This window comes from Capra hircus, chromosome 29, assembly GCF_001704415.2.
Source record: "Capra hircus breed San Clemente chromosome 29, ASM170441v1, whole genome shotgun sequence".
NCBI classification, from domain to species: domain Eukaryota; kingdom Metazoa; phylum Chordata; class Mammalia; order Artiodactyla; family Bovidae; genus Capra; species Capra hircus.
The window spans coordinates 51,244,534-51,269,296 of NC_030836.1; the positions used below are offsets into that span (position 1 = coordinate 51,244,534).

Genomic DNA, 24,763 nt, shown 5'->3' on the forward strand with positions numbered 1-24,763 from the left:
TGTGAAGCGCCAACCGCTTCCCAGGGCTCAGGTCTGAAGAGGACAGAGGTGTGGCCCACGAGCGCCCAGGACCAAGCCGGCCGCTGGCACCCCGCCTCTGGCCTCAGACCAAGCAGCCCTCTCCTGAAGGTTGGAGGCCAGGATGGGAGCCCAGGTGTCCCAGGGTGAGGTGGGCATGCTGGGGGCTGAGGTCAGGAGGGGGCTGCCAGCATCTCGCGTCCCTAGTTGCCTCCTTGCCCATCTCCAGGACCCCTCAGCCCTTCATCTGGGCAGAAGCCGCGCTCAGCCTGACCCCCGCGGGAGCGGGGACACCCCTCCCCCATCTGACTGGGGCAGAACCCAGAACCACTCCTCGTCCAGCCCCTGAAGCGACGGCCCTGCCAAGGCTGGACTCCAGGGAGGGCCACAGGAGGTGGGGTGGTGAACCGCCCCAAGCAGTCCCGGCCCCAGAGCCTCTTCTGGCCATATGCCAGGAGCTGAGCACAGCCTGGAGGAGGCGGAGCTGCGGTGGGCCCTGCCCAGCCCCTTAGCGCCTGCTCACAACCTGGCTGGGGCCTGGGGTGGGGCAGGGGCCGTTATCTGGTTTCTGCTGCTGGGTCAGTTCTGGGGGTGGGGGCGGCGTGCGCTCCGTGGGGGGTGAGGATTAGTCTCTGCGGGGGCGTCCAGCCGGGCCAGAGAGGAAGAGGCGGCTCCCGACACCTGAGCCCTCGGTGGGGGCAGAGGCGCTGATTAAGGTGCCGCCTGCAGCTGCGGGGTCAGCCGGTCACTGGGGCAGCGGCTCCCAGACCGCGAGGGCCAGGAACTTCCTGCTCCCAAGGGGAGCGTCTCATGGGGGCGGCAGTGAGCTCTCTGCCCCCACCTCCTGGCCACCCGCCCGCCCCCCAGGCCCAAGGGATGATGAGGTCATGGCTGCGGGAGACCCTCTGCCCCTATCTGGTCTCTGACCGGTGGGGTCAGGATGCAAGGTTAGCTCCGCTACCCGCATGGCTACGGGGCTCAGCACGGGGCGGACGGGGCGGGAGTGGGAAAGCCGGCCCAGTGGGGGTGTGTAACTGTAAAGGGTGGTCCTGGCCCTCACTCAGGGTCCTCCTGACCCCGCTGGCCTTGAGAGGCGGCCCAGACTCAGGCAACAAAAGTCGCCGACCTGGGCCCTGAGACCCCCGACTGCTTCCTGAGCCCCCGGCCTGTCGGAGGCACCAGGACCACTGTGCTGCCACCTGGTGGCGGCCACAGACACTGCAGCCACAGCCTGCCGCCAGCCCTGGCTCCTAGCCCACCCAACCTCACTACGGTCCCCAGACCCAGCTCAGCCTGGGCCTGCTTCTTGCAACCAAGGCAGCCTGAGGTGGACGAAGTGGGCCTGATTCGGGTGCTGTCGGCTTTTCTGCTCTGGGGGCCGCTCCCATCACTGGGGTCTGGGGGACTCTGGACCCCCGGGGGCATTTCTGTGCTGGACCCTGTCCCCACCCCACTCTGCTGCCCTGTCTAGGCAGGGGGCCCCCTCCGTACATCCAGCGGCCCCTGCCCACCCTCCCAGCGCTGCTGTGGGGCCAGGCCCAGCATGAAGCCAGTGTGTCATTGGAGGGGTAGGGGCTCCCCTGGGGCTTCCAAGGAAGAGGGGGCTGGGTTTAGGAACAGGGAGGTTCTCCAGGTGGGGGTCAGGGGTCGCAGTGGAGGGGGGCGACAGGATTCCTGGGGCAGTGGTTTCCCTCGGGCCTGCACGCACACCACACACACACAGAGGCACCGCACCCCGAGCCAGGCTCTGGCACGATGGCAGAGTCCAGAGGTCTGCGGGAGAAGAAGTCCCTCCTGTCTGAGGCCCAGCTGGGCGGACACAGGAGACTCCCGCCCTTGTCCCCTCGTTTACACCCTCTGTCCGTCCAAGCGCAGAGAGGACCGGCCCGGGCCACACCCTGGGCCCATGCCCACCCCCTGCCCCTCTCCTGGCTATTACGGGCAAGCTTTAAGAAATCACACGGAGTCCAGGAATTGCAAAATGCTCCAAGTGTATTCACAAACCCGCTGGCCCTTTCCTGAGGCCCAGGGCCAGGAAAGGGGGGGGTGAGGCTCGCCTCCCAGCAGCCAGCGGAGCAGCCCCAGTCTCCACATTGAGGAACCCGCGTGATGCAGAGGCCTGGGGCCAGGAGGCTGGTCCCGCGGCCAGCGGAGCCTCCCCACCCCCCGCCCGCGGGGCTGGTCCTGAGCAGGCCCCTGGGGCCCCTGCACACCAGGGCAGCTGGACCCTGGGAGGGACAGAAGGGGTGGGGGCGCTTCCCTGGCCCGGGCTCAGGCTCCACCGGCCTGAGAGCCCGTTGGCAGCAAGTAGAAGCGTTCCTGCGGGCGTGTCGAGGAGCGCGGCCGCCAAGCCCAGGCCGGGGCTGTGGCCTCTACTGAAGGGGCCGGGCCCGCGGGGCCCTTCTCCCGCGGCGCCTGAGCCCGCTCTCAGGGCTTGGCTCCAGCGCCACCGCCGAGAGGCCGAGGCCGCCGGGGGAGTCGCACTGCAGGCCCGCGCAGCCGCACTCCTCCACCTCCGTGTAGGTGAGAGCGCGGCTGGAGCCGTCCTCGCAGCGCAGGGTCACGTTCCTCAGAGAGACGCGCTGCTCGCGGCAGCAGCTGCACTGATGCTCCATCGCGTTCGCCTCCGCGGAGAACCTGTGGGCGGGGCCCGCTCAGCACCGCCCCGCGAGGCCCCGCCTTCGGGCAGCCCGCCCGCCGCAGGGAGGAGCCCGCCAGGCTCCTGAACCACCAGCACTGGGACCCAAGCGGGGTTCTTAGTAAATAGAAGAGCGTGATTCCAAACAGGCTGAGAGCCACCGTCCCTGGACCCCAGCCCAGCCCCCTGCTGGCCCCTGGTCCCTCCAGTCCCTTCCTGGGGGACTTCCCGCGGCCCCCCGCGGGCGGGCCCCGTTGCACCTTCCCGAGCACTGCCCCGCAGGAGCCTTCTGTGCGCGGCGGGGGGTGGCGGCGGGGCTCATGCCCACGGGGGTGGTGGCCCCGCGGGGTGGGGGGTCGGGGCTCACGCCCAGGGAAGTGGTGGCTCCGCGGGGAGGGGCGGGGGCCGGCTCACGTACATGGAGGTGGTGTCCCCGCAGTTGCCCCGGCAGTAGGCGAGGCGCACGGGCCGGGGGGAGCTGCAACCCTGCAGCCGGAGGACCTGGAGCTGGTGGTGCACCGCGCAGGCCGACCCTGGGGAGGGTCAGGGGGTGTGCAGAGGTCAGCCCTGGCCCGGGGCAGGCGGGAATTCATGTCCCTTCCCCGGCACAGCAGCCCACTCACGGTTGGGTAGGGGGCAGAAGAGGCAGCAGCCGTCCTCGCTTGGCAGAGCCTTGTCCTGCGTGGACCACGGTGCCATCAGTGGGGAGCGGGTACCAGGAGGGTGCAGCCATGCCCCCCACCTGCTGATCGTGGCCACCCACTCCTGTCCAGGGACTGATTCTCCGTGGCTACTGTGGGTCCCCCAGGAAGGGCGGGCGGGCTGCTGGGACTCACCGCAGAACAGTTAAGCGGGGGACACGCCTTCTTCGTCGTCACCACCACGAGCCCATCCTGGTGCCGCTCACACTCATGTGAGATGCAGTGGTCTCCGGGGTCTGACCAGGACTCGCCCGGCTGCAGGGAGTCCCAGCCGGCAGGTAAGCGGCCCTCCCCAGGGCCCCCTCCAGCTGGGGCGGGCGCTGTATCTGTCCTTCAGCCCCCAGCCCACAGGCTTCCAGAGCTCCCGCGGCTCTGCCCAGAGGCCGCCTAGCTCTGACGGCTCCCCAGGGTCGCCAGTGCGCCAGGATGCTACCCACCCTGCACCCCCACCGTCGCTGCGCACTCTGCCCTCTGTACAGGGCTGGGGTTCGCCCCGCCCAGAACACACCCCAAGGCCTTGCGGCCACTACTCACGTAGAAGAGGTGGGCAGAGCTGTTGCTGGTGTTGATGACGCAGGCCACCTGCACGCACTCACCGCAGCACTGCCCGGCCCGAGCCTGGTACTTGAAGCCCTGTGGGAGGCGGGACGTGGCCTGAGCCCCTCTGGACGCTGCGGAGGCGGGTGCGGAGGCTGGGGGCAGGGGCACTCACCAGGGGGCAGGAGGTGCCGCAGATCTGGGTCTCACAGTTGATCGAAAAGGTGTCTGACAAGGCTCCCCCCAGCAGCTCACACCAACATTTTTCACACAGGCCGGAGGAGACCACGGCGCCGGGCTGCAGGAGCCAGGGGCAGCGTCAGCGGGACAGGCCTGGCCCTGCCAGGCAGACTCCTCCCCCGGGCGTCCCTCGGGAGTGCCCCCTGCCGGTCTTGGGGACAGAGTCCAAAGGCTGCGTCACATGCCCTGGAGGGCCTGGCCAGGGGAAAGCTTGCCTGGGGAACTTGTCAAGTTCAGGACAAGAGCTTTGTGGTCCCAGGAGAGCCCACTGCTGCTCTGAAGCGCCCCTTCCCCAGGCCTCGCAGGGGTGCAGCCTCAGCCATGCAGAAGCTTGCGGGACGGGGACTCTGGTCCCTGCGTCCCAGGGGGGGCCTGACCTTCGCCGGTTCCTACCTGGTACAGGGTGCCATTGATGCTGCAGACGGTCCAGCCTGCTCGGGGGAGAAAGCAAAGCTGCAGACCCGCCTTCAGCCCCGAGGGTGGCTGCCACGCGCCTCGGCACAGCAGCGGGCCCCAGGTGGCAGCCCCGCTCCCCCCGCCTGGCCACCGCTGAGCCAGGGCACTCACTGCAGCTGTAGGCGGGGCAGCAGGCCGCCTCTCTGTAGGTCTGGACGGCGTGCGAGCCTTTTGGGCAGGCCTCGGGCTCGGGGCAGTGTCTGATGTCACAGGCTACAGTGGACAGAGGGGGCGTCAGGGATCTGCCTCCCACCCCACCCTGAGCGCCACCCCTATGGGGGCTCTCCAGGATTCCTGAACGGGGGAGGACTCTGGCAGGGGGTAGGCTCTTGGAGGGGTGCCCGCTGCGCAAGGGACGAGGCTCCTGTTCAGCTCTGCCCTCACGGTAGCCACACTTTGGAGCCCCCACCCCCGCCCCGCCCAGGGCTCACCACAGCGGTACTGGGGACAGCACTGGCCAGTCTGCATGGCCTCAGGCACAGGCACTTGGCCGGACTCGGGGCAGGCGGGGGCCGGGGGACAGGTCCGGGGCCGGCAGCTCATGGTCTGCGTGCCGCCCTCACAGGTGCACTCCTGGCAGTCCACGCTGACCGTGTGGCCGGGCTGTCGGGGGAGGGACAAGGGAGCCCATGGCCGCGGCTGGAGGGGCAGAAACCCCCGGCTCGGGGCCTGCAGGGGGCCTCCAGAGGTGCGGGTGCGGCTGAGGCCCACGAGGGCCTGGAGGCAGGAGGCGGTCCTGCACGCTGTGGCTCGGGAGGGGTCCCTGGGAAGACGGGGCACGCCGGCCCCAGGGCTGCACGTGGGGGTCCTGAGCCTTGCCAGGGAACTCCGGCCCCACTCCTGCCCGTCCTGTGAGTCTCCAGGGCTGAGAGAAGCCCCCAGTCCCCGAGGGCCCCACACTCACCTCCACAGGCTCCCCACTGGGTCCCAGGCAAGCTGGAGGAAGAGAGACGAGATCACTGCTGGGCCACCTTGGCCCCTAGCCCATCACGGCCAGACCCAGTCTGGGGCCGGGGGACCCCAGGTCAAGGTGGAAAGCCCTGGGGTCCGGCTGAAAAGCCAGGGGCAGTACCTGGAAGCCTGGAGCCCAGCCCGGGGACCCCAGCCCGGGAACCTACCGTTGCAGTCAGTGGGCACGCAGACCTCCTTGCTCGAGCTGTACAGCATTGTGCCCTGTGGGCAGAAGCAGCCTTCCGTGATGGGACTGGGTTCTAGGAGGGCCCTGAGGGGGGCGGAAGCAGAGGGTGAGCGGGCCGCGCCCTCCAGGGCGGGGACACGGGCTGGGCCAGGGAGGGGGCCCCCAAGGCAGAAGGCAGGTGCTTACAGGGGGCTGGCGCTGCTGTTCATGTAGCAGTAGGAGGGGCTGGGAGGGCCGCACGGCCGGTACTCCATGCCAGCAGGGCAGGCGAAGGCTGTGTGGAGGGCAAGGATGCGCCTGAGGCCACAGGGCACCAGCCATGGGCCCTGGCCTGGGCCTCGGGCCAGGCTCTGCTGGTGGAGCCCTGACCCCTGCACCCCAGGCCCAGGCGCACTCACCTGGATGCCCCCTCTTGTCTCTCGGGAAACAAATGCCCTCCATCCTGGGCCCAGCCCTCCTCCTCCTCCCAGAAGCCCACCCTGACCACCCAAGCCCACCCACTGATTGCACACTGCGCCCATTCCCTTGAATGCCACTGCCCAGAGGGAGGGGGGTGGCGGACACGCACGGCACGTGTAGTTGGTCTGGCCCCGCCAGTCGATGCAGACGCCGAGGGACGCGCAGAGGGCGGCATAGAGCTCCAGGGCAGAGCACACCACGTCCGTGCCGGGCATGTGGCACTGGTCGAAGGTGCAGCCTTGGTAATACGGCCAGGGCGGGATCAGCACGTGGCACAGCTCAAAGGGCCTGTGGCACAAACACGGGGGCTGTGGGCAGCACCAGGGAGGGGCTGCCCGGCTGCAGGCTTTCCCTGAAAGGTCCCCGAGGGAGGGATGTCACTGGGCCGACCTGCATGCCTGGAGACCCCAGCCCGTGAGGCCATCTGTATGCGGCAGGGTGGGAGTCTGGCTGAACAGTTTTTCTTTCTGCAAATTCTCTGCTGAGTTCCCCGGGGGCCTGCCCACTCAGTGCCCTGCTGGCTGAGGACTTGCACCTGGACCCCCCATGAGCTGCTGCAGAGCCTGAGGCCGCCCTGCAGCCAGCCTCCACGGGGCTCTGCACATGGCGTCCCAGCAGATGTGACTCCCTCTCCCTCGCAGCCCCTTGCAGCCAACCTCTTCCCACCAGCCCGGCAGCGTGGGGTCAACAGGACTACTCGCACCCCTGCCTTTGCCCCAGCCCTGCCCCAGAATCTCACTTGCTCAGAATGAGCTGGCAGATTGGCGAAGGTGGGCACGGGGTAGGCGAGGTCCTGGGCTCCACTGGGGTGGGCGTCGGGGGAGGCCCGTTGCAGGGCGGCTGGCCGGGGTATGCCACCTTCCAGTGGCTGGACATGTCGGAGCAGGAGGCCACCACCTCACCCCCGGGCAGGCGGCACTCGTCCTTCTGGTCGTTGGTGCAGGTGCCTGCAGCGTGGGGGCGGCAGTCAGGGGGCCTCCTGCCCGCCGCCAGGGGCTCAGCGTCCCTGAGCCGAGGGGCGGGCCTGGCATCTCCAGGCGGCCCTTGATGGAGTGTGCGAACCTGCCCCTCCACCTCCGTGTGCTTCCTTTTCCCTCCAAGAAGCCAGACCCTGGGGCCGTTCCCAGGGAGGACGACAGGGGTGGGCCTTGGGTGTGGGCTGTGTGGCCAGGCCCTAGGCCCTGTGGTCACACATTCTTGGTACAGCCAGAAAGCAGAATTGCCTGTAGGCTCAGCACCATGCAGTGGCCTCAGCCCGGGGCCAAGAGTGTGGCTCCGGGGGCACACCCAAGGCGAACCCTTCTCATGCCGGACACACTCAGCCACGCTGAATGACCACGGACAGAGCCCGGAGCCAGGAGGGTGGGGAGTGGGGGCTGGGCACTCACCGCACTGCCCTTCTGTGTTGTTGGCGAACTTGCTGAAGGGCACTTCCACGGAGAAGATGAGGCCGCTGAACATGACCCAGACACCGAGCTCGGGAATGCTCACGTACATCTTGATGCCGACTTGGGAGACAGCAATACCACCTTTCTGGAAGCCGGGCCTTACCACCTCACCATTAAAGATGATCTAGACAGTGACCCGTGAGGAACAGACCGAGAGGGCAAGGGGGCGGAGGTGAGCAGCCAGCGCCTGGCGCCCTCAGCCCGCCCGGCGCTTGCGGGCCGCCCTGCCGCGCGCCTACCTCATTAGTCATCACCCCGTGGACGGGCCTGCGGACCAGCATGACGCGGTTCTCCTGGTACTCAACAATGATGGACTGTGGGCAGGACAGCCCATCCTCCGAGTTGCAGAAATAGTTCTCGACCAGCACGCGGAAGTGGCCGTACACCGGCACGATCTGCTGCACCAGCACATACGTGCAGTTGTCCAGAAACGTGTAGTAGGTGCCGTCGAATGTGATGTAGTGTGGGTCCCCCCAGCCGCTGCACACGCCTGCACGGAGGAGCGAGCGCCTTACAGGCCGCACCGCCGCCCCCGCCCCAGGGACACGTGGTCCCACACCAAGGGGAGCAGTGACCGCCTTGCCGTCGGGGCCCATGCACCGGCACCACACAGAACTCTGTCCAGCAGGCGCCGGAGGTGGACCAGACTCCCTCCGCCTCCTCGCCCCTGCGGCCCGGGGACTCCAGGCCCAGGCAGGGCTCCGCGCAGCACCCCAGTGGAGGCTGAGCACCACCACCGGTGCCTTGCTCTTGGGGTGTCCTCCCTGGGTCCAGCCCAATTCCGTTCTCCCCTTCTCTCCCCTGACCACCCTGCCGCGCCCCGCACACTCACACGGGCACTGGTAGTGTGAGCAGCAGCCGTCACGGTCAGCCACCTGCACGGCGGGGTAGCCGTTGGCACAGGTGGGCTTCTGCACCCTCGGACAGCGGCGCGGGCTCACCGTGATGACCCCGTTGCCCTGGCAGGTGGCCTCAGAGCAGTTGGGCATGGGCCAGGTCTCACCTTTCTGTGGAAGCAGAGAAAGCTACAGGGCCTTGTCGCCATCTGGCACCCACTCCGCGGGGCTCAGTGCTCGCCTGGGTCTCCCCAGAGAGGAGAGCCACTCTTCTGGGACTAGGGGCCAGCCTTGCCCCAGGCCTCTCCTCCCCCAGCCCCACCCAGAAGCCACGGGGCTGAGTAGGGGGAGCTCTAGCTGGTGAAGGCGGCCCCCTTTCCACCCTGTCCCCTGCCTCCAACTCTTTGGTCTCCAGTCCTTGGCTGTTCCACCCACCCCCCGAGAAACAACAGCCTGCTCCAGCCCCCTTTACAGGGAACGGAGTCTCAACCTTGGGCCCCATGCTCCCCACCCAGAAGAGCTGGAGACCAGATGGCCACTTGTCATGGCCAGCCTGCATCAGCCCAGGAGTCACTGACCTTCACCCACGCTTCATGCCATACTCTCTAGTTGGAAACCGCTGAGGGTCCCTTCCCAGGCCCCCTGAGTCCCTGAGAAGGGCAGGAGAGGTGAGGTTACCGTTCTTGGGGGGACTGCATTTGGGCACCCTTGTGGTGGGACTGACACGGAGGTAGAAGGGGAGGACTCTGGTGAGGAGGTGGTCGGGGTGGGAGGTGGCATGCTGGTGGGACAGGTGGGGGCTGTTCCCTTGACCACGTGGCAGTCCAGGCTGCAAAAGGCATAATAGCAGTGGCCCGATAGGTCAGTCACTTGATAGATGTTGGATCCTGCAGGAAAAAGAAAGAGGCAGACACTGTAGGCCAGGAAGTGACTCCAGAGAAGAGCCGGCCTGGCTGGAGCCCTCCCGCCCAGGTTTAGACTGCATCTTCATGGAGAGCTTACTGCAGTCCTAGACACAGACCTAGCCTGTCACAGAGACAAGACACAACTGTGTCTCCTGCACACGGAGGCTTTGTGAACAGGGCGCCAGGGACCAGAGGTGGCACACAGCACATGCCCAGGAAGACTGCATACCTGCGGAGTGCAACTGTCCAGACACACTGCAGGAGCAAGGTGTGGTCCCAGATACAGGAACAGAGGTGGAGCTGGTTGTAGGAGCTGAGGTTGTGCTGCCTGTCTGCACAGGGGTTGCGCTGGTTGTAGGAGCCGAGGTTGTGCTGCTTGTCTGCACAGGGGTTGTACTGGTTGTAGGAGCCGAGGTTGTGCTGCTTGTCTGCACAGAGGTTGTACTGGTTATTGGAGCCGAGGTTGCGCTGCTTGTCTGCACAGAGGTTGTACTGGTTGTAGGAGCCGAGGTTGTGCTGCTTGTCTGCACAGGGGTTGCGCTGGTTGTAGGAGCCGAGGTTGTGCTGCTTGTCTGCACTGGGGTTGCGCTGGTTGTTGGAGCCGAGGTTGTGCTGCTTGTCTGCACTGGGGTTGTACTGGTTATTGGAGCCGAGGTTGCGCTGCTTGTCTGCACAGAGGTTGTACTGGTTGTAGGAGCCGAGGTTGTGCTGCTAGTCTGCACAGGGGTTGCGCTGGTTGTTGGAGCCGAGGTTGTGCTGCTTGTCTGCACTGGGGTTGCGCTGGTTGTAGGAGCCGAGGTTGTGCTGTTTGTGTGCACAGAGGTTGAGCTCGTTGTAGGAGCCGAGGTTGTGCTGCTTGTCTGCACAGAGGTTGTACTGGTTGTAGGAGCCGAGGTTGTGCTGTTTGTGTGCACAGAGGTTGAGCTCGTTGTAGGAGCCGAGGTTGTGCTGCTTGTCTGCACAGAGGTTGTACTGGTTGTAGGAGCCGAGGTTGTGCTGCTTGTCTGCACAGGGGTTGCGCTGGTTGTTGGAGCCGAGGTTGTGCTGCTTGTCTGCACAGAGGTTGTACTGGTTGTAGGAGCCGAGGTTGTGCTGCTTGTGTGCCCAGAGGTTGAGCTTGTTGTAGGAGCCGAGGTTGTGCTGCTTGTGTGCCCAGAGGTTGAGCTTGTTGTAGGAGCCGAGGTTGTGCTGCTTGTCTGCACTGGGGTTGTACTGGTTATTGGAGCCGAGGTTGCGCTGCTTGTCTGCACAGAGGTTGTACTGGTTGTAGGAGCCGAGGTTGTGCTGCTAGTCTGCACAGGGGTTGCGCTGGTTGTAGGAGCCGAGGTTGTGCTGCCTGTCTGCACAGAGGTTGTACTGGTTGTAGGAGCCGAGGTTGTGCTGCTAGTCTGCACAGGGGTTGCGCTGGTTGTTGGAGCCGAGGTTGTGCTGCTTGTCTGCACTGGGGTTGTACTGGTTGTAGGAGCTGAGGTTGTGCTGCTTGTCTGCACAGAGGTTGTACTGGTTGTAGGAGCCGAGGTTGCGCTGCTTGTCTGCACAGAGGTTGAGCTTGTTGTAGGAGCCGAGGTTGTGCTGCTTGTCTGCACTGGGGTTGCGCTGGTTGTAGGAGCTGAGGTTGTGCTGCTTGTCTGCACAGGGGTTGTACTGGTTGTTGGAGCCGAGGTTGTGCTGCTTGTCTGCACAGAGGTTGAGCTTGTTGTAGGAGCCGAGGTTGTGCTGCTTGTCTGCACAGGGATTGCGCTGGTTGTAGGAGCCGAGGTTGTGCTGCTTGTCTGCACAGGGGTTGCGCTGGTTGTTGGAGCCGAGGTTGTGCTGCTTGTCTGCACAGAGGTTGTACTGGTTGTAGGAGCCGAGGTTGTGCTGCTTGTGTGCCCAGAGGTTGAGCTTGTTGTAGGAGCCGAGGTTGTGCTGCTTGTGTGCCCAGAGGTTGAGCTTGTTGTAGGAGCCGAGGTTGTGCTGCTTGTCTGCACTGGGGTTGTACTGGTTATTGGAGCCGAGGTTGCGCTGCTTGTCTGCACAGAGGTTGTACTGGTTGTAGGAGCCGAGGTTGTGCTGCTAGTCTGCACAGGGGTTGCGCTGGTTGTAGGAGCCGAGGTTGTGCTGCCTGTCTGCACAGAGGTTGTACTGGTTGTAGGAGCCGAGGTTGTGCTGCTAGTCTGCACAGGGGTTGCGCTGGTTGTTGGAGCCGAGGTTGTGCTGCTTGTCTGCACTGGGGTTGTACTGGTTGTAGGAGCCGAGGTTGTGCTGCTAGTCTGCACAGGGGTTGCGCTGGTTGTAGGAGCCGAGGTTGTGCTGCCTGTCTGCACAGAGGTTGTACTGGTTGTAGGAGCCGAGGTTGTGCTGCTAGTCTGCACAGGGGTTGCGCTGGTTGTTGGAGCCGAGGTTGTGCTGCTTGTCTGCACTGGGGTTGTACTGGTTGTAGGAGCTGAGGTTGTGCTGCTTGTCTGCACAGAGGTTGTACTGGTTGTAGGAGCCGAGGTTGCGCTGCTTGTCTGCACAGAGGTTGAGCTTGTTGTAGGAGCCGAGGTTGTGCTGCTTGTCTGCACTGGGGTTGCGCTGGTTGTAGGAGCTGAGGTTGTGCTGCTTGTCTGCACAGGGGTTGTACTGGTTGTTGGAGCCGAGGTTGTGCTGCTTGTCTGCACAGAGGTTGAGCTTGTTGTAGGAGCCGAGGTTGTGCTGCTTGTCTGCACAGGGGTTGCGCTGGTTGTAGGAGCCGAGGTTGTGCTGTTTGTCTGCACAGGGGTTGCGCTGGTTGTTGGAGCCGAGGTTGTGCTGCTTGTCTGCACAGAGGTTGAGCTTGTTGTAGGAGCCGAGGTTGTGCTGCTTGTCTGCACAGAGGTTGTACTGGTTGTAGGAGCCGAGGTTGTGCTGCTTGTCTGCACAGAGGTTGCACTGGATGTGGCTTCATGGAAGGTGGTCCCTGTGTGCCCAGTGACACTCACACTGGAGGTGCTGGTTACTGTAACAGTGGCAGGAGAGCAGTGTTCCTGGGGCTCGCAGCACAGCACTCTGATCTGGTAGTTGAGGCACAGCCTGGTCTTGCCCTTCTGGTCCTGGTTCCGACACAGCAGGCCTACATCCTGGTGGCACTGTACCAGCTGGCCCAGCTCGTGGATGCTGACCCCGGGGTGGTTCTCGGCTCGGCACTCCACTTTGCTGATGGATTCAGATCGGTGGCAGATGGGGTCTCCATTCCTCATGATGTTGCTGAAGGTTTCATTGTCTCCCCCGTGGGGCCCGGGCATTGGGAAGTCCACGTCGAACCACTGGGTCCACCTGCACTTTGGCTTGCAGGGGGTGGTCCCTGGAGAGGACTGCTCGTGTGTGCTGGGCGTGGCCCATCTTGTTGGGGTCACGTGAGGTGAGCTGGCAGTGCTGAGCTTTGTGGAAGTGGAGAGGGCCCCAGTGGCCCAGGCAGAGCTGGCTCCAGCTGTGGCTGTCCGTGTGGCGGCAGGCGTGGCAGGGGAAGCGGTGTTTGTCCTGCAAGTGTCCACCAGCTCGCAGCAGAGGAAGCGGACATTGTAGTTGTAGCAGATGGGGGGCAGCTGGTCCTTGTTCCAGCAAATCAGGCCCACGGACTTGTTGCAGACCACATCCTGGCCCAGCTCCTGCAGCGGGGTGTCAGGGAAGCGCTCTGCCCGGCACTGCACACTCCTGGGCTCTGCACAGAATTTATAACCTTCGGCTCTGAGATTCGAAATAGTGTCAAAATCTCCACTGTTTCTCCCTGGCCCAGGGTAGCTGCCGTCCATCCACTCAGTCCAGTTGCATAAAACTTGTAAACAGGTGACCGTGGTGGGCTCAGGTGAGGACCACTCTGAGGGCCTTGGAGCTGTGGACAACACAGAAGTTGTGTTTGAAATTGTTGTTGAAACTGGCACTGGGCTGGGAGTCAAGAGGGTTGTTTTCCCAGGAGTCAAGTTACCTGTGACAGGGGTTGAGGTGCCTGGGACAGGTGTTGAGGGTCCTGGGACGGGTGTAGAGGGTCCTGGGATGGGTGTAGAGTGTCCTGGGACAGGTGTAGAGGGTCCTGGGACAGGTGTAGAGGGTCCTGGGACAGGTGTAGAGGGTCCTGGGACGGGTGTTGAGGTTCCTGGGACGGGTGTAGAGGGTCCTGGGACGGGTGTTGAGGTTCCTGGGACAGGTGTAGAGGGTCCTGGGACAGGTGTAGAGGGTCCAGGGACAGGTGTAGAGGGTCCTGGGACAGGTGTTGAGGGTCCTGGGACGGGTGTAGTGGTGCCTGGGACGGGTGTAGAGGGTCCTGGGACAGGTGTAGAGGGTCCTGGGACGGGTGTAGAGGGTCCAGGGACGGGTGTAGAGGGTCCAGGGACGGGTGTTGAGGTGCCTGGGACGGGTGTAGAGGGTCCTGGGACAGGTGTTGAGGTTCCTGGGACAGGTGTAGAGGGTCCTGGGACGGGTGTTGAGGTTCTTGGGACGGGTGTAGAGGGTCCAGGGACGGGTGTAGAGGGTCCTTGGACGGGTGTTGAGGTTCCTGGGACGGGTGTTGAGGTTCTTGGGACGGGTGTAGAGGGTCCAGGGACGGGTGTAGAGGGTCCAGGGACGGGTGTTGAGGTGCCTGGGACGGGTGTTGAGGTGCCTGGGACGGGTGTTGAGGTTCCTGGGACAGGTGTAGAGGGTCCTGGAACGGGTGTTGAGGTTCTTGGGACGGGTGTAGAGGGTCCAGGGATGGGTGTAGAGGGTCCTGGGACGGGTGTTGAGGTTCCTGGGACGGGTGTTGAGGTTCCTGGGACGGGTGCTGAGGTTCCTGGGACGGGTGTTGAGGTTCCTGGGACGGGTGTTGAGGTGCCTGGGACGGGTGTTGAGGTGCCTGGGACGGGTGTTGAGGTGCCTGGGACGGGTGTAGAGGTTCCTGGGACGGGTGTAGAGGGTCCAGGGACGGGTGTAGAGGGTCCTGGGACGGGTGTTGAGGTTCCTTGGACGGGTGTTGAGGTGCCTGGGACGGGTGTAGAGGGTCCTGGGACGGCTGTTGAGGTTCCTGGGACGGGTGTAGAGGGTCCAGGGACGGGTGTAGAGGGTCCTGGGACGGGTGTTGAGGTTCCTTGGACGGGTGTTGAGGTTCCTGGGACGGGTGTTGAGGTTCCTGGGACGGGTGTTGAGGTGCCTGGGACGGGTGTAGAGGGTCCTGGGACGGGTGTTGAGGTGCCTGGGACGGGTGTAGAGGGTCCTGGGACGGGTGTAGAGGGTCCAGGGATGGGTGTAGAGGGCCCTGGCACAGGTGTTGAGGTGCCTGGGACGGGTGTAGAGGGTCCAGGGACGGGTGTTGAGGTTCCTGGGACGGGTATAGAGGGTCCTGGGACGGGTGTTGAGGTGCCTGGGATGGGTGTTGAGGTTCCTGGGACGGGTGTTGAGGTGCCTGGGACAGGTGTAGTGGTTCCTGGGATGGGTGTAGAGGGTCCTGGGACGGGTGTTGAGGTGCCTGGGACGGGTGTTGAGGTTCCTGGGATGGGTGTTGAGGTGCCTGGGACGGGTGTAGTGGTTCCTGGGATGGATGTAGAGGGTCCTGGGATGGGTGTTGAGGTGCCTGGGACGGGTGTAGAGGGTCCTGGGACAGGTGTAGAGGGTCCTGGGACAGGTGTAGTGGTGCCTGGGATGGGTGTAGTGGTGCCTGGGACGGGTGTAGAGGGTCCTGGGACGGGTGTTGAGGTTCCTTGGACGGGTGTTGAGGTTCCTGGGACGGGTGTTGAGGTTCCTGGGACGGGTGTTGAGGTGCCTGGGACGGGTGTAGAGGGTCCTGGGACGGGTGTTGAGGTGCCTGGGACGGGTGTAGAGGGTCCTGGGACGGGTGTTGAGGGTCCAGGGATGGGTGTAGAGGGCCCTGGCACAGGTGTTGAGGTGCCTGGGACGGGTGTAGAGGGTCCAGGGACGGGTGTTGAGGTTCCTGGGACGGGTATAGAGGGTCCTGGGACGGGTGTTGAGGTGCCTGGGATGGGTGTTGAGGTTCCTGGGACGGGTGTTGAGGTGCCTGGGACAGGTGTAGTGGTTCCTGGGATGGGTGTAGAGGGTCCTGGGACGGGTGTTGAGGTGCCTGGGACGGGTGTTGAGGTTCCTGGGATGGGTGTTGAGGTGCCTGGGACGGGTGTAGTGGTTCCTGGGATGGATGTAGAGGGTCCTGGGATGGGTGTTGAGGTGCCTGGGACGGGTGTAGAGGGTCCTGGGACGGGTGTAGAGGGTCCTGGGACAGGTGTAGTGGTGCCTGGGATGGGTGTAGTGGTGCCTGGGACGGGTGTAGAGGGTCCTGGGACGGGTGTAGAGGGTCCTGGGATGGGTGTAAAAGGTCCTGTGACAGGTGTAGAGGGTCCAGGGACAGATGTAGAGGGTCCTGGGACAGGTGTTGAGGTGCCTGGGACGGGTGTAGAGGGTCCTGGGACGGGTGTAGAGGGTCCTGGGACAGGTGTTGAGGTGCCTGGGATGGGTGTAGAGGGTCCAGGGACAGGTGTAGAGGGTCCTGGGACGGGTGTTGTGGTGCCTAGGACGGGTGTAGAGGGTCCAGGGACAGGTGTAGAGGGTCCTGGGACAGGTGTTGAGGTGCCTGGGACGGGTGTAGAGGGTCCTGGGACAGGTGTTGTGGTGCCTGGGACGGGTGTTGTGGTGCCTGGGACAGGTGTTGTGGTACTTGGGATGGGTGTAGAGGTTCCTAGGACAGGTGTAGAGGGTCCTGGGACAGGTGTAGAGGTTCCTGGGCTGGAGGCCGGGGCCGTGCTTGGGGTGTGTGCTGTGCTCTCGGAAGGGCTGGGGCGCCTGCCGGGTGGAATCGTCGAGCTCACACCTGAGGGCAGGAGAGAGAGGACGAGCATCAGAGGCCGGGGCTCCCCACGGCCCTCGAGGACACCCCACCCTGCCGCTCTCTCAGCATCAGCTGCTGGGGCATTCCACCGCATCTGTCTGCCCCGACGGGAGCTTGGGGGGCAGGGCGCCCACACCTGGCAGGTGTGGGGCTCACCGCTCCTGAGTCAAGAGGTGAGTCAAGCTTGTGTAAGGAAGCCTGCTTCCTGGAACCTAAGGCCAGAGTTCCAGGGGCTCGTCACCCTTTGGAGAAGCTCTAATAAGGCCCTGAGGTGCCCCTGGAAGAGTGAGAACTCAGAGCGGCCTCGAGGGCAGCAGGTCTGGGCAGGGGTGCTCGAGCTGGGCTTCCCGTGGTCCTCTTCCTGGGACCGGCCTGGGACACCTCCGCTTACAGCGCCTGCCCCTCGCTGGGAGCCTCAGCCCTGAAAGCACGACAAGGGCATCGATCCTGCCAGGGGGCCTCGAGGAGGCTGGCCCTTCCTGGTTGCAGGGTGACTGGACAAGGGTCACAGGCTCTGCTGGGTCCCGGCTCTTTCCTGACTCAGGGTGGGGGTGGGGCGCAGCCCTGCGCGGTACCCACGTGTCTGCCTTACCGGGCAGGGATGTCGAGAAGGAGAAGGTGGTCTGGGGTGTGGGCGTGGTGGGGCTGCAGGTGTAGACCCTTCTCTCGATGGTGCCGTTGGCCCCACAGTGGGCCGAGATGCAGCCCCCCAAGCCATCCGTTGTGTGGTAGATGACGTCCCCAGAATGGAAGGGCCTCCCGTCGTAGGTGCAGACGCAGGCTGTGGGGAGCAGAGCGCCAGCGTTACCCGGCGGGGACGCGGGCAGGAGCCCCAGGCCCCGGGCGCAAGGAGGGCGGTCTGCTGCTCACCGTTCGCGTCGTAGGCGCACTGCACGCCACCCTTGGTGCAGACGCTGGTGACACAAGAAAGGTGAGTCTGGGGGTGCCGGGCGTCCTCTGGCCTGTGCCGGGGGCAGGCCGGAGCCACCCCGCTGGGTCCCTGCGGCAGGGCCTGAGCCCGGAGGCCACGCCCTCTCAGGGCGCCTTTCAGCCAATGAGCAGAGGAGGCGGTTCCAGCACAGCCTCTGGACCCAAGGACCTTCCGGAGGCCCCTTCCTCCCCAGGGCCTCTTCCTGGGGAGGGCGCCTCGGGTGGTGTCACGACCCAGGTTCCCTTCTGCCCCCTTTCTTCACCCCCAGGCCCCCCACCCTCATCCAGCAGTGAGGAGGCTCCCCATGGACCCCCACAGGAGACCCAGAACGGGGCACCCTCTGGCCCTGAAGGAAGGAGACCCTGCTAGGAGGTGGCCAGGCGAATCCCCCACGTGCTCCAGGATCTCGCAGCTCCGGCCAGACTCACCAGGAGTAGCAGTTCCTGTCCGAGGGCACCGTGGAGTTTGGCCAGAAAGACTGGCCTCCAACGTGGCAGGGGGGTTGTGGGGATGGGGTCGGGCATGAAGCCACACATTGCATCTGGTCCTCGTCGAAGATGGGGGCCTCTGGTGGGCACTTGGGGTAGCAGCCTGCGAGCCAGAGGGACGTGAGTCCCAGCCAGGCCAGTCACCCATGGCCTCGCTCCCACCTCAGGCCCCAGCCCTGGACCTCACCCCCCAGGCAGCAGGGAGCTCGAGGCTATGGCCACAAAGGCACCTCGAGGGGCCAGGGGGAGTTCAGCCCGGTCAACAGTCCCAGGATCGCCAGGACAGACCCCAGCCCCGACCCAGGGCCCCCAGCACGGCCGCCCCCCCGCCGCCCCGGACCAGCAGGGTGCCCACCTTCCAAGCCACGGGTGTCGGGCCAGCACTGGCCGCTGGGGCTCTGGCAGGTCTTCAGGCAGGGCGCCCCACAGGGCTGGTAGTGCCACTCACACTGGCCCTGGGGGTTGTAGTAGTCGCAGAACAGAGCTGTGGGCGAGGGGCAGCGAGGGGTCACTCAGGGCCAGGAGTCTGGTCGGGGGGCCCCAGGCGGAGGGCTGCCCCAGAAGGACAGCCCGGGGCCACCCCCACACCCTGATCCTTGCCCGAGTCCTGAGAGCTGCTCTAAAGCCACGGCTGTCCTCTGTGCCTCCTAGACGTGGCCTTGCAGGGTGTGGGCCTACAAGGCCCATGGGTGAGAGGGGGCAAGCATCTGGCTTCTTGGGGATGCCCGCCCCCGGCACCCGGGCCCTGGGGCGGGGGAAGGGGGCCCTGCTCATTCCCTGCCTCCCCTCCCACTCTCAGCCCAACTCTCGTGAGCCCCTGCACCCCCATGCCACCTGGGAGGCAGGTTCCAGAATACTCACGGCAGGTGTCCGGGGTCCGCCAGGACACACACACGCCCGCATCGTGGCAGGCCTGGGCGTAGGCGGCCACGGCTGTGCAGAAGCACTCGCAGTCGCCCCCCGAGTCGCAGGCGCAGGCGTCACTCACGCAGGCCTCGTAGTACCTGGCTGGCTCCACCTGCGGGAGAGAAAGGCTTCAGACACTGGGGGGCTCCTGGGCACCCACGTGGCTTGATGTCCACCTGGGCCAGTTTCCCCTGGAGCACGGGGTCCTGCGCGGCCACCACTGGCCTCAGAGGGTGGTGGGGAGCCCAGAGCCACTTAAATCCCTCCCTCCCCAGGTGCCCGGAGGAGCCCCGCGTACGTGGGCGTGGCAGGCGCTGAAGGTGGCGCTGTTGATGATGCTGCACTGCTTCTGGGCCCAGGACCTGCGGTACGGGTTGGCGGTGCAGGGGTCCCTGGGGGCCAGAGCGTCCGGGCACGACGGGGAGAATTTCCAGCTGTTGCCAAACTCCAGCACGTCGCCCACCACAGACTGGCTCCGCGTGGTGAAGTCGTTGAGGGCATTGTCGTCGAAGTTCCCGCACAGCCCGCAGACCCTCCCCTGCAGACAGATGGACACAGAGATGGCAGCAGCTCCGGGCGGGCGCAGGAGGGGCCCACTCACTCCCTCGGGCCCCCACCTGCCCCAGGACAGCCCCCAGAGCAGCCCTAGTGAGTGTGAGGGCGGCCCTGGGTGCAGCCCACTGGGCGCTGGCGTCTCCTGGAGCAGAGGGTACAGGCAACGCGGCGTAGCAGCTATGGGGTGCCCCCAAAGACAGGCTCAGGTCCTCATCCTGGAAGCCCCTACAGCCCAGCGTGAGAGTGAGGTCCCTGCAGGACGAGGGCTCCCTGGCGTGAGGTGGCCGATCTGGTGGGTGCATCCTTATGGAACGAGGGTCCATGCAACGAAGACGGTGTGGGGACGTGGGCACCAGGGTCGGGGGTGAAGGGGCCCCTGGGCTGGCTCGGTGTCCAGCCTTGGGGAGGAGGGGCCCCAGTCTGGGGTCCTCCTTCTTGCAGCTGCAGGGCCCAGACGCGGCCGAGGGTTTGTGCCGTCAGCCCTGCCTCTCTCTCTCTCCATCTCTCGGTGCCTCTCTTCCTCCTGTGCCGCTTGCCTCTCTCTGCCTCCCCTGTGTCCTCTGCTTGCCTCTCTCTGTCTGTTTCGGGGTCTCTGTCTCTCCCCTGCCTGCACCTCCATCACCAGCCGCCCCTGGTCCAGGGCGAGGCCTCACCTTGAACTCGGGGCTGAGTCTGAGGAAGATGCTGGTACCCTTGTCCCACAGCAGCGTGAGGCCCAGCTCCGTGTCCACCACCAGGTAGATACCCATCTGGTGGATGGAGTAGGGCGGCCTCGGGCCCGTCTCGATCACCTCCAGTGTCCTGTCACTCAGCTTCAGCTCGTAGCTCTGCAAGGACGTGAGGGTGGCTGAGGACACTGGCCACCACCTGGGTGGGTCCAAGGCTTGGCCACCCCTGTCCTGGCTTAGTTATGGGAGCACGGCCTTCTTGGGGGGCTCCTGCCTGGACCCCCTCCCCTGCTCACCCCCAGGAAGATCTTGATGGCCTTGGAGCAGGTGGTCCCTGTGGTGCCGCAGGGCACGTTCTCTGTGACGACGCGGAAGCTGTCCTGGGTGCTGCCGTTCCCACTGCAGTGGTCCTGTGGGCAGAGGAGCGGCCCGCTGGGGTGAGCATGCACGGGAGCAGCGAGCAGGCTTGGGGGGGGCGGAGCTCGGTGGCCGTGTACCTGGAGCAGCGTGTACTCGCAGTCCCCGCTGAAGCTGTAGCGCCGCCCGTCAAAGGTGAGGTAGTGGCCATCCCCATACACCGTGCAGGTGGCCAGGCAGGGCTGGTCGGTACACTGCCACGTCCCACTCTGACAGGTGCTGGGGGACAGTGCCCGTCAGCCCACACCTCCCTCCTCGAGGCCCCAGCTGCCCGCCCCCACAGCTGGCCGGGCTGTGCCTCGTCCCGCTGCTGGAGCCGCCCCCCCGCCAGCCCCGTACCAGGTGTTGCAGCCCACGTGGATGGTCTGGCCTGGCTGGTAGCTGGCCTCGTTGTGCACACAGGGGCAGGCAGACATGGGGACGCAGCCGCCATCGCCGCTGGCCACCAGCCCGTCGGGACACACACAGCCGGGCTCGCACTTGGTGCTGTACTGTGGGAGGACAGACCCCGCTTAATGGATGACCTGGGCCTGCAGAGGGGCCCCAGGGACAGCAGGGGACACTTACGCAGTCCATGTCCAGGGCATGGCAGCTCTTCTGACAGGCGGCCCCGCTGGCCCCGGGCGTGGCGTTGCGGCAGTCGAAGTAGAGCATGGGTGGGGCGCAGACTGGGGAGGGAGGGGGCGCTCAGGGAGCCTGCCGCCACCCAAGCTCGCTGCCTCGCGGAGGAGCTTCGTGCAGAGATTCCCCCTCGCCCGCCCACTCCCAGCTCACCTGGGTCTGGGGTGTGGCCTCCGATGCAGGTCAGTGTGCCCTGGGTGCAGGAGCTGCCAGGAGAGCATGGTCAGAGAGCCCCCAGCCTCCCCCACCCTGCCCGCTCAGCAGGGGCTCCTACCAGATGGCGCCCTGCTCATGCAGCGACTCCCCGTTGGGGATCGTGGAGCCCTGCAGGTAGCAGGGGCAGCTGGCGGCCGGCACACACGCGCCGGAGTCGTCCAGGAAGGTGCCGTCGGGGCAGGTGCAGCCGTCCACGGGGACGAAGCTGATGCTGCAGGTGGCGTCCTCGTCGCTCCGGGCCCGGCAGGTGGGTGGGCACGTGCTGATGTTGTAGCGGTAGACGAGTGACTTGGGGCAGGTGGCCATGGGCTTTGCTGTGGGTGCAGGGAGGGTGGCACTCAGGCCAGAGCTGGCGGGCACCCCCGGCCCCTATAGCCCCCGGGCAGTGTCCTGGGGCCGTGGGCTCGGTGCTCCTCAACCCCCGTGCCCGGCTCGGGGTGGGATCTGTGGCGCATCTGCCGCAGGACACTCACTGCACACGCCGTCCCGCCAGCCGCTGAGCAGCATGCCGTGGGCGGCACAGGCCCGGACGTAGGAGGACAGGGCCGCACACATGCAGTCCTCGCTCTTCTCACAGTTGCAGGTGTCGAACAGGCAGTTCTGGGGGCACACCGGGGCATCAGGGACCCCAGCCCACACGCGGCGATCACTCCGCATGCCGCGGCCAGAGCCCCTGCCTCCCCAGGCCCTGTCCCCAGGCTCACGGGGGCTCCCCCTCCCTCAGCAGAGCGTGAACAGACCATCTTGCACTCACGTCCTTGGGCTGGTGGGGGGCTGCCGGAGGGGTCACAGTCCCTCATCTCTGTGACCCAGCGGTCCAGCCCCGTGCGGTCAGTCCCAGACACCAGTTTCTCACTGACCCCAGACCCAGCGGGCTACTCACTCACTGTGTGTAGCAGCCCCTGCCCCAGTGCCTGAGTGTAGGGCAGGAGGACAGATGGGCTTGGAATCTCACAATGGGTGGTGAGCAAATGAGCAACTGAGTAATTAATGACTGAGTGAGTGAGGGAATGAATGAATGAGTGAATGAATGAATGAGTGAGGGAATGAATGAATGAGTGAGTGAATGAATGAATGAGTGAGTGAATGAATGAATGAGGGAATGAGTGAGTGAGTGAATGAATGAGTGAGGGAATGAATGAATGAGGGAATGAATGAATGAGGGAATGAGTGAGGGTATGAATGAATGAGGGTATGAATGAATGAGGGAATGAGTGAGTGAGTGAATGAATGAATGAGGGAATGAATGAATGAGGGAATGAATGAATGAGGGACTGAGTGAGGGAATGAATGAATGAATGAGGGACTGAGTGAGGGAATGAATGAATGAATGAGGGACATGAATGAATGATGGGAATGAATGAATGATGAGGAATGAATGAATGAGGGACTGAGTGAGGGAATGAATGAATGAATGAGGGACTGAGTGAGGGAATGAATGAATGATGGAATGAATGAATGAGGGAATGAATGAATGAGGGACTGAGTGAGGGAATGAATGAATGAATGAGGGACTGAGTGAGGGAATGAATGAATGATGGAATGAATGAATGAGGGAATGAATGAATGAGGGAATGAGTGAGGGAATGAATGAATGAGGGAATGAATGAATGAGGGAATGAGCGAGTGAGTGAATGAATGAGGGAATGAGTGAGTGAGTGAATGAATGAATGAGTGAATGAATGAATGAGGAAATGAGTGAGGGAATGAATGAATGAGTGAGTGAGTGAATGAATGAGTGAGTGAATGAATGAATGAGGGAATGAGCGAGTGAGTGAATGAATGAGGGAATGAGTGAGTGAGTGAATGAATGAATGAGTGAATGAATGAATGAGGAAATGAATGAGGGAATGAATGAATGAGTGAGTGAATGAATGAATGAGGGAATGAGAGAGTGGGGGAGTGGGGGAGTGGGGGAGGGGACAGAGCCCGGGAGCCCGGCTGGGCCCAGACGCTGTCGCCCTGGCCCTGGACGCTGAGGGTGGCCCAGGCCCAAGGACAGAGCCGGGAGGCGGCATTACCGAGTAGTAGGTACTGGGGTCCACGGCGGAGTGGCACTGGGCGAAGGGGCCGTGGGGGTCGGTCAGCCGGGAGCACCAGTGCTGAGCGTACTTCTCTGTGGACAGAGGAGGGGTGGTCAGTGGGGCTGGACGGCATGTCAAGCGGGAGCCCCCTCGAGGTGAGCGGCTTTCCTTCGCCCCGAGTTCCTCCGTAAGGAGCAGCACTGGGTGTGAGCGGTCCGAGGCACCAGGCGGGCCCCGGGGCTGCTGGACACACACCGTTCTCCACGCTGAGGGAGCAGGGGTCCTCGAAGCTGTTCTTGACGTTGGGGCAGGCGGCCTGGGTCTTCCAGGTGTTGGCGAAGGCAGCGGCCGAGCCCTCCACCACGCCGCTGATGGTCCGGAAGTCATCGGCCTGGTTCTGGTTGAAGTTCCCGCACAGGCCTGGGGCAGAGGGCAGGGTGAGGCCCCCGAGCGCCCAGCCGCGGGGGGTGGGCCTGGCTGCCGGGCGGTGACCCTCTTACCGCAGCTCTGCCCTCGGTTCTGCGGTGCCAGCCTCACGAACACCTGCATGGTGGGCACCAGCTGGATGTCCAGCTGCAGGCCCAGCTGGGTCTGGGCGATGATGAAGAAGGTGGAGGGTCTGAAGAGCGTGACGTTGGCTGCGGACACAGGGGCCCGTGTCTTAGTGGGTGCGAGAGGCGGAACCACCAGAAGTGGGGCCGGGGCGGGCACCCTTACCTGCTGAGACGGGCAGCTGGGTGTAGATCTGATTCACAAACACCTCCCCACTAGCCTTGACCATGAAGACCTGGAGAAGCACACGGCAGGGGTCGTGACAGTCCCCATAGGGCAGAGAAGGGCTGATGACCACCCCTGCCCAACTCAGGCTCAGCCTGCTTTGCTAAGCTTTCCACAAGGATAGGACTTTTTTTCTTTTTTTTGGTGACATAAAAGTTGTTCAGGACAGCGGAGCAGAAGGATGTGCGCCTATCTTCTCCCGTGAGAACTCCAAAACCGCAACTAACCGCTGAGCAGATGTCGACACGAGAGTGTTGGATCCCACCAAAAAAAGATGCCCCCCATCCAAGGGCAAACGAGAGGCCCCAGCAAGAGAGTGGGGGGGGGGCGGAATCGCATTAAGAGTCAAACTCCTTCCCTGCCAGAGATGTTCGGGGGGCTCAAACAAAATCTTGTGCGCACCAGGACCCAGGGACCCCACAGAGACCCCAGTGCCTTTGTTTGGCCTTGGAGTACAGAATGAAGCAGGGCAAAGACTAACAGAGTTTTATCAAGAGAGTGCACTGATCACAGCAAACACCCTCTTCCAACAACACAGAGGAGACTCTACACATGGACATCACCAGATGGTCAACACCAAAATCAGATTGATTATATTCTTTGCAGCCAAAGATGGAGAAGCTCTATACAGTCAGCAAAAACAAGACCAGGAGCTGCCTGTGGCTCAGATCATGAACTCCTTATTGCCAAATTCAGACTTAAATTGAAGAAAGTAGGGAAAACCACCAGACCATTCAGGTATGACCTCAATCAAATCCCTTATGATTATATAGTGGAAGTGAGAAATATATTCAAGGGGTTAGATCTGATAGAGTGCCTGATGAACTGTGGATGGAGGTTCATAGCATTGGTACAGGAGGCAATGATCAAGACCATCTCTGAGAAAAAGAAATGCAAAAAGGCAAATTGGTCGTCTGAGGAGGCCTTAGAAATAGCTGAGAAAAGAAGAGAAGTGAAAGGCAAAGGAGAAAAGGAAAGA

General features: G+C 63.9%; 1 protein-coding gene across 1 annotated transcript in view; it reads right to left on the reverse strand.

Moving 5' to 3' along the window:
• MUC5AC (mucin 5AC, oligomeric mucus/gel-forming) overlaps positions 1,993–24,763 on the reverse strand; it is a 30,101-nt gene continuing 7,330 nt past the window's right edge. Inside the window, exons 13-50 of the mRNA XM_018043242.1 lie at positions 23,725–23,794; positions 23,508–23,645; positions 23,263–23,427; positions 23,005–23,099; positions 21,457–21,583; positions 21,042–21,297; positions 20,921–20,973; positions 20,714–20,814; positions 20,486–20,637; positions 20,227–20,365; positions 20,026–20,139; positions 19,715–19,888; positions 18,805–19,044; positions 18,462–18,618; positions 17,956–18,084; positions 17,541–17,703; positions 17,052–17,095; positions 16,774–16,962; positions 13,302–16,163; positions 9,606–13,208; positions 9,150–9,358; positions 8,468–8,642; positions 7,875–8,125; positions 7,576–7,759; positions 6,927–7,134; positions 6,297–6,475; positions 5,915–6,002; positions 5,709–5,812; positions 5,495–5,526; positions 5,022–5,193; positions 4,702–4,803; positions 4,528–4,565; positions 4,070–4,192; positions 3,892–3,990; positions 3,493–3,612; positions 3,280–3,334; positions 3,075–3,189; positions 1,993–2,655 (exon numbers count right to left, since the gene is read on the reverse strand). Coding sequence (XP_017898731.1) covers positions 2,391–2,655; positions 3,075–3,189; positions 3,280–3,334; positions 3,493–3,612; positions 3,892–3,990; positions 4,070–4,192; positions 4,528–4,565; positions 4,702–4,803; positions 5,022–5,193; positions 5,495–5,526; positions 5,709–5,812; positions 5,915–6,002; positions 6,297–6,475; positions 6,927–7,134; positions 7,576–7,759; positions 7,875–8,125; positions 8,468–8,642; positions 9,150–9,358; positions 9,606–13,208; positions 13,302–16,163; positions 16,774–16,962; positions 17,052–17,095; positions 17,541–17,703; positions 17,956–18,084; positions 18,462–18,618; positions 18,805–19,044; positions 19,715–19,888; positions 20,026–20,139; positions 20,227–20,365; positions 20,486–20,637; positions 20,714–20,814; positions 20,921–20,973; positions 21,042–21,297; positions 21,457–21,583; positions 23,005–23,099; positions 23,263–23,427; positions 23,508–23,645; positions 23,725–23,794 — 11,490 coding nt within the window. The 3' untranslated portion in view covers positions 1,993–2,390. The remainder of the gene's footprint in view (positions 2,656–3,074; positions 3,190–3,279; positions 3,335–3,492; positions 3,613–3,891; positions 3,991–4,069; positions 4,193–4,527; positions 4,566–4,701; positions 4,804–5,021; positions 5,194–5,494; positions 5,527–5,708; positions 5,813–5,914; positions 6,003–6,296; positions 6,476–6,926; positions 7,135–7,575; positions 7,760–7,874; positions 8,126–8,467; positions 8,643–9,149; positions 9,359–9,605; positions 13,209–13,301; positions 16,164–16,773; positions 16,963–17,051; positions 17,096–17,540; positions 17,704–17,955; positions 18,085–18,461; positions 18,619–18,804; positions 19,045–19,714; positions 19,889–20,025; positions 20,140–20,226; positions 20,366–20,485; positions 20,638–20,713; positions 20,815–20,920; positions 20,974–21,041; positions 21,298–21,456; positions 21,584–23,004; positions 23,100–23,262; positions 23,428–23,507; positions 23,646–23,724; positions 23,795–24,763) is intronic.